The 7,632-nt window shown below is 35.0% G+C and overlaps 1 protein-coding gene across 2 annotated transcripts; it reads left to right on the forward strand.

The window, feature by feature from the left end:
- The first annotated feature begins 6,513 nt into the window (after window positions 1-6,513).
- LOC109410624 (anaphase-promoting complex subunit 10) lies at window positions 6,514-7,409 on the forward strand. 2 transcript variants are annotated; one of them, XM_019684146.3, is made up of 3 exons: window positions 6,514-6,779; window positions 6,851-6,865; window positions 6,928-7,409. In XM_019684146.3, exons 1-3 carry the CDS (start codon window positions 6,632-6,634, stop codon window positions 7,374-7,376), a joined length of 612 nt encoding a protein of 203 aa, XP_019539691.1. In that variant the 5' UTR covers window positions 6,514-6,631; the 3' UTR covers window positions 7,377-7,409. The 2 variants fall into 2 exon arrangements, with proteins under 2 accessions (XP_019539691.1, XP_019539692.1); XM_019684147.3 differs by lacking the exon at window positions 6,851-6,865 and having other exon boundaries at window positions 6,518-6,779.
- Window positions 7,410-7,632: the final 223 nt, after the last annotated feature.

The raw sequence follows: 7,632 nt of genomic DNA on the forward strand, positions 1-7,632 counted from the left end.
GTCTTCTTTCAACTAGGGACGGTTTGGTGAAACTGTTATTTCGTTAAAAATTTATTTTATTCGTCAAATATTTTCTATGGTGAAATTCCTTTGAACCACTAAAATACAAAAATTCTTCAAAGTGCATATTTTTTACGATTCAGTATCCATGCTACCCGTCGGATGATAGCTCAGTGTGTCTTCTTTCAACTAGGGACGGTTTGGTGAAACTGTTATTTCGTTAAAAAATTATTTTATTCGTCAAATATTTTCTATAGTGAAATTCCTTGAAACTCCCAAAATACAAAAATTCTTCAAAGTGCATATTTTTTACGATTCAGTATCCGTGCTACCCGTCAGATGATAGCTCAGAGTGTCTTCTTTCAACTAGGGATGGTTTGGTGAAACTGTTATTTCGTTAAAAAATTATTTTATTCGTCAAATATTTTCTATGGTGAAATTCCTTTGAACCACTAAAATACAAAAATTCTTCAAAGTGCATATTTTTTACGATTCAGTATCCATGCTACCCGTCGGATGATAGCTCAGAGTGTCTCCTTTCAACTAGGGATGGTTTGGTGAAACTGTTATTTCGTTAAAAAATTATTTTATTCGTCAAATATTTTCTATAGTGAAATTCCTTGAAACTCCCAAAATACAAAAATTCTTCAAAGTGCATATTTTTTACGATTCAGTATCCATGCTACCCGTCGGATGAAAGCTCAGAGTGTCTTCTTTTAACTAGGGATGGTTTGGTGAAACTGTTATTTCGTTAAAAATTATTTTATTCGTCAAATATTTTCTATAGTGAAATTCCTTGAAACTCCCAAAATACAAAAATTCTTCAAAGTGCATATTTTTTACGATTCAGTATCCGTGCTACCCATCGGATGATAGCTCAGAGTGTCTTCTTTCAAGTAGGGATGGTTTGGTGAAACTGTTATTTCGTTAAAAATTTATTTTATTCGTCAAATATTTTCTATAGTAAAATTCCTAGAAACTCCCAAAATACAAAAATTCTTCAAAGTGCATATTTTTTACGATTCAGTATCCATGCTATCCGTCGGATGATAGCTCAGAGTGTCTTCTTTCAACTAGGGACGGTTTGGTGAAACTGTTATTTCGTTAAAAATTTATTTTATTCGTCAAATATTTTCTATGGTGAAATTCCTTTGAACCACTAAAATACAAAAATTCTTCAAAGTGCATATTTTTTACGATTCAGTACCCATGCTACCCGTCGGATGATAGCTCAGAGTGTCTTCTTTCAACTAGGGATGGTTTGGTGAAACTGTTATTTCGTTAAAAATTTATTTTATTCGTCAAATATTTTCTATAGTGAAATTCCTTGAAACTCCCAAAATACAAAAATTCTTCAAAGTGCATATTTTTTACGATTCAGTATCCATGCTACCCGTCGGATGATAGCTCAGAGTGTCTTCTTTCAACTAGGGATGGTTTGGTGAAACTGTTATTTCGTTAAAAATTTATTTTATTCGTCAAATATTTTCTATAGTGAAATTCCTTTGAACCACTAAAATACAAAAATTCTTCAAAGTGCATATTTTTTACGATTCAGTATCCATGCTACCCGTCGGATGATAGCTCAGAGTGTCTTCTTTCAACTAGGGATGGTTTGGTGAAACTGTTATTTCGTTAAAAATTTATTTTATTCGTCAAATATTTTCTATAGTGAAATTCCTTGAAACTCCCAAGATACAAAAATTCCTCAAAGTGCATATTTTTTACGATTCAGTATCCATGCTATCCGTCGGATGATAGCTCAGAGTGTCTTCTTTCAACTAGGGACGGTTTGGTGAAACTGTTATTTCGTTAAAAATTTATTTTATTCGTCAAATATTTTCTATGGTGAAATTCCTTTGAACCACTAAAATACAAAAATTCTTCAAAGTGCATATTTTTTACGATTCAGTATCCATGCTACCCGTCGGATGATAGCTCAGAGTGTCTTCTTTCAACTAGGGATGGTTTGGTGAAACTGTTATTTCGTTAAAAATTTATTTTATTCGTCAAATATTTTCTATAGTGAAATTCCTTGAAACTCCCAAAATACAAAAATTCTTCAAAGTGCATATTTTTTACGATTCAGTATTCATGCTACCCGTCGGATGATAGCTCAGAGTGTCTTCTTTTAACTAGGGACGGTTTGGTGAAACTGTTATTTCGTTAAAAATTTATTTTATTCGTCAAATATTTTCTATAGTGAAATTCCTTGAAACTCCCAAAATACAAAAATTCTTCAAAGTGCATATTTTTTACAATTCAGTATCCATGCTACCCGTCGGATGATAGCTCAGAGTGTCTTCTTTCAACTAGGGATGGTTTGGTGAAACTGTTATTTCGTTAAAAATTTATTTTATTCGTCAAATATTTTCTATAGTGAAATTCCTTGAAACTCCCAAAATACAAAAATTCTTCAAAGTGCATATTTTTTACGATTCAGTATCCATGCTACCCGTCGATGATAGCTCAGAGTGTCTCCTTTCAACTAGGGATGGTTTGGTGAAACTGTTATTTCGTTAAAAAATTATTTTATTCGTCAAATATTTTCTATAGTGAAATTCCTTGAAACTCCCAAAATACAAAAATTCTTCAAAGTGCATATTTTTTACGATTCAGTATCCGTGCTACCCGTCAGATGATAGCTCAGAGTGTCTTCTTTCAACTAGGGATGGTTTGGTGAAACTGTTATTTCGTTAAAAATTTATTTTATTCGTCAAATATTTTCTATGGTGAAATTCCTTGAAACTCCCAAAATACAAAAATTCTTCAAAGTGCATATATTTTACGATTCAGTATCCATGCTACCCGTCAGATGATAGCTCAGAGTGTCTTCTTTCAACTAGGGATGGTTTGGTGAAACTGTTATTTCGTTAAAAATTTATTTTATTCGTCAAATATTTTCTATGGTGAAATTCCTTTGAACCACTAAAATACAAAAATTCTTCAAAGTGCATATTTTTTACGATTCAGTATCCATGCTACCCGTCGGATGATAGCTCAGAGTGTCTTCTTTCAACTAGGGATGGTTTGGTGAAACTGTTATTTCGTTAAAAATTTATTTTATTCGTCAAATATTTTCTATGGTGAAATTCCTTTGAACCACTAAAATACAAAAATTCTTCAAAGTGCATATTTTTTACGATTCAGTATCCATGCTACCCGTCGGATGATAGCTCAGAGTGTCTTCTTTCAACTAGGGACGGTTTGGTGAAACTGTTATTTCGTTAAAAATTTATTTTATTCGTCAAATATTTTCTATGGTGAAATTCCTTGAAACTCCCAAAATACAAAAATTCTTCAAAGTGCATATTCTTTACGATTCAGTATCCATGCTACCCGTCAGATGATAGCTCAGAGTGTCTTCTTTCAACTAGGGATGGTTTGGTGAAACTGTTATTTCGTTAAAAATTTATTTTATTCGTCAAATATTTTCTATGGTGAAATTCCTTGAAACTCCCAAAATACAAAAATTCTTCAAAGTGCATATTTTTTACGATTCAGTATCCGTGCTACCCATCGGATGATAGCTCAGAGTGTCTTCTTCCAACTAGGGATGGTTTGGTGAAACTGTTATTTCGTTAAAAAATTATTTTAAATATTCGTCAAATATTTTCTATAGTGAAATTCCTTGAAACTCCCAAAATACAAAAATTCTTCAAAGTGCATATTTTTTACGATTCAGTATCCGTGCTACCCATCAGATGATAGCTCAGAGTGTCTTCTTTCAACTAGGGATGGTTTGGTGAAACTGTTATTTCGTTAAAAATTTATTTTATTCGTCAAATATTTTCTATGGTGAAATTCCTTTGAACCACTAAAATACAAAAATTCTTCAAAGTGCATATTTTTTACGATTCAGTATCCATGCTACCCGTCGGATGATAGCTCAGAGTGTCTTCTTTCAACTAGGGACGGTTTGGTGAAACTGTTATTTCGTTAAAAAATTATTTTATTCGTCAAATATTTTCTATAGTGAAATTCCTTGAAACTCCCAAAATACAAAAATTCTTCAAAGTGCATATTTTTTACGATTCAGTATCCGTGCTACCCATCGGATGATAGCTCAGAGTGTCTTCTTTCAACTAGGGATGGTTTGGTGAAACTGTTACTTCGTTAAAAAATTATTTTATTCGTCAAATATTTTCTATAGTGAAATTCCTTGAAACTCCCAAAATACAAAAATTCTTCAAAGTGCATATTTTTTACGATTCAGTATCCATGCTACCCGTCGGATGATAGCTCAGAGTGTCTCCTTTCAACTAGGGATGGTTTGGTGAAACTGTTATTTCGTTAAAAAATTATTTTATTCGTCAAATATTTTCTATAGTGAAATTCCTTGAAACTCCCAAAATACAAAAATTCTTCAAAGTGCATATTTTTTACGATTCAGTATCCGTGCTACCCATCGGATGATAGCTCAGAGTGTCTTCTTTCAACTAGGGATGGTTTGGTGAAACTGTTATTTCGTTAAAAATTTATTTTATTCGTCAAATATTTTCTATGGTGAAATTCCTTTGAACCACTAAAATACAAAAATTCTTCAAAGTGCATATTTTTTACGATTCAGTATCCATGCTACCCGTCGGATGATAGCTCAGAGTGTCTCCTTTCAACTAGGGATGGTTTGGTGAAACTGTTATTTCGTTAAAAAATTATTTTATTCGTCAAATATTTTCTATAGTGAAATTCCTTGAAACTCCCAAAATACAAAAATTCTTCAAAGTGCATATTTTTTTACGATTCAGTATCCATGCTACCCGTCGGATGATAGCTCAGAGTGTCTTCTTTCAACTAGGGATGGTTTGGTGAAACTGTTATTTCGTTAAAAATTTATTTTATTCGTCAAATATTTTCTATAGTGAAATTCCTTGAAACTCCCAAAATACAAAAATTCTTCAAAGTGCATATTTTTTACGATTCAGTATCCATGCTATCCGTCGGATGATAGCTCAGAGTGTCTTCTTTCAACTAGGGACGGTTTGGTGAAACTGTTATTTCGTTAAAAATTTATTTTATTCGTCAAATATTTTCTATGGTGAAATTCCTTTGAACCACTAAAATACAAAAATTTTTCAAAGTGCATATTTTTTACGATTCAGTATCCATGCTACCCGTCGGATGATAGCTCAGAGTGTCTTCTTTCAACTAGGGACGGTTTGGTGAAACTGTTATTTCGTTAAAAATTTATTTTATTCGTCAAATATTTTCTATAGTAAAATTCCTAGAAACTCCCAAAATACAAAAATTCTTCAAAGTGCATATTTTTTACGATTCAGTATCCATGCTACCCGTCGGATGATAGCTCAGAGTGTCTTCTTTTAACTAGGGATAGTTTGGTAAAACTGTATTTCGTTAAAAAATTATTTTATTCGTCAAATATTTTCTATGGTGAAATTCCTTGTAGGAATGGTTTGCTGAATCTGTTAATTTGTTAAACAATATTTAATTAGTCAAATCCCTACGGTTTCTCTGGTAAACGCGCAAGTATTTTGCAAAGCCATGCTGAAGATGACGGGTTCGATTCTTCAAAATGGAAATATCCTCATGGCAGATTTGCTTCACACATTTTTTCATTGATATTTCTTTCACTCTAAGAGGCTCTATAGAGCCTCTATAGATATCTTAATTTACACATTTTCTAGTTCGGTCAGCCAATCTCATAAATGGCTGTTTTTAAATGAAGCAGCTTGTGGAGTGACAGAGATAGCCGAGCAAATGAGCAAAGCAAATCCGCCGTGTAGATGATCTTTGTACTTGCCACACATAAACATGCAAAATGGACGTTACCAAAGCACCTCTCAGTTAATAACTGCACCTAGACATAGAACAAAGTGACTAAGCTGAGGAGCAGGTTTTACCCCAGTTGGGATGTTACGCCAAGAAAAAGAAAATGCAATCGTAATGGCGACTTCTTCAGCGACTTGAGCAGCCCGCACAGCGCTGTCATTTTGGCTTTGAGGATGTGAAGAAATAAAGGCTCAAATTTACCACTTTTTGCCACCTCAATTTTAGCACAGAGAACAGACATCAAGGCTAGAACAAATTTCATTCGGAAAGTTGTGTAAGGATTTGAATCTTTACTTGAGTAAGGTTGCAAACCAATACACGATGACAACACTAACGCCACCAAACACCATATTGCCACAGTCAGTGGTGAATTGAAACATTTCAAGTGGTGAATTAAATTAATATGGGAAATTAACCGATTGCAGCGCCGCGCTATTGCCACTTGTGTTGGCGATTTCAAATGGCCGTTAAATTCCTTACACAGTTTCGGAACTGGACTTGGATGTCTGTTCTCTGTGATTTTAGTGCTTAACTTCACAATTGCCGTTTTCGTAACATAATTTTCGATTAACCACCCGAGGCACAAAAAAATGAAATATTTCACACATATTTTAGTGCTTGGTTTTTAGTGCCTGGCGAATTTCTTCTTGGATCCGAACGTAGATGTCGCTAAGGTAGGAAAAAATTTTAGTGCCTGGTTTTTTTAGTGCCTGACTTAACACAAGTTATCGGGCACGCCATCGACGCCATTGCAAAATTATGAAAACAAAGTCTGACGACGAAGAACAACAATCAAGAGAAATTTACATTTACATTTATTGTTCGTTGAAATCGTCCTTCAATGGCTTTATTTATAGAGTCGCTACTGCCCCGGTACAAAATGAACAAAAAAACCGGTGTAACTGTTTGTCCTACCACCGAGGAACGGTCCGGAACTGTTCGTGAAGTTGGTTCCCAAGCGATTTGGAGTTTGTCCTCCTGTAAACCTGGTAGGTAATTGTAATTGTAATTGTAATTTATTTAGTTTAAACGATACCCTGTTGGTATTACCATTTGCCAGGTCAAGGAAACATAGGTATTCTCTTTTGAATTGATTCATCGAAATCCTTGCCTTAAAAAAAAAACGCTCCCTTCCAGGATTCGGCGTTGAGCAGCTGCGGGACAACTCGATGGAAACGTACTGGCAATCGGACGGGCAGCTGCCGCATCTGGTAAACATCCAGTTCTCCCGGAAGACCACGGTAAGTCAGATCTACATCTATTCCGACTACAAGCTGGACGAGAGCTACACCCCGAGCCGGGTTTCGATCCGCTGCGGAACGCACTTCAACGACCTGCAGGAGGTCGAGGTTTTGGATCTGTGCGAACCGTCCGGCTGGGTGTGCATCCCGATCAAGGAGGTGCGAGACATCCCGATGCGGACGTTCATGATTCAGATTGCCGTGATCAGTAACCACCAGAACGGGCGCGACACTCACATGCGCCAGATTAGGGTACATTCGCCGACGGACCTGACGACCTATCCGCTGGAACAGTTCGGACCGTTTAGTACGATAGAGTTCCAACAGTTTCGAACAATACGATAGAATTGACGGATAGACTTTGCTGGAAAATCTAAATATACCGGAACTCATTTGTCCGAAATTCCTTAGTTTAATATTTAGTTTTTTTTCAACTGATTAATTGATAGGTGCTGAATTGTTATTGCTTCTCCAAACTTCCTTACGTGACGTTCTATGTAGACAGATGTCCTTCTTTGCTTCCTATTCATTAAATAGTTCAACAAAAATCGATACTAGTTGACGATTAAAATTAGCGATTATGTCGTGAAAATTAAGAAAT

Source organism: Aedes albopictus, chromosome 3 (genome assembly GCF_035046485.1).
Source record: "Aedes albopictus strain Foshan chromosome 3, AalbF5, whole genome shotgun sequence".
Taxonomy (NCBI): domain Eukaryota; kingdom Metazoa; phylum Arthropoda; class Insecta; order Diptera; family Culicidae; genus Aedes; species Aedes albopictus.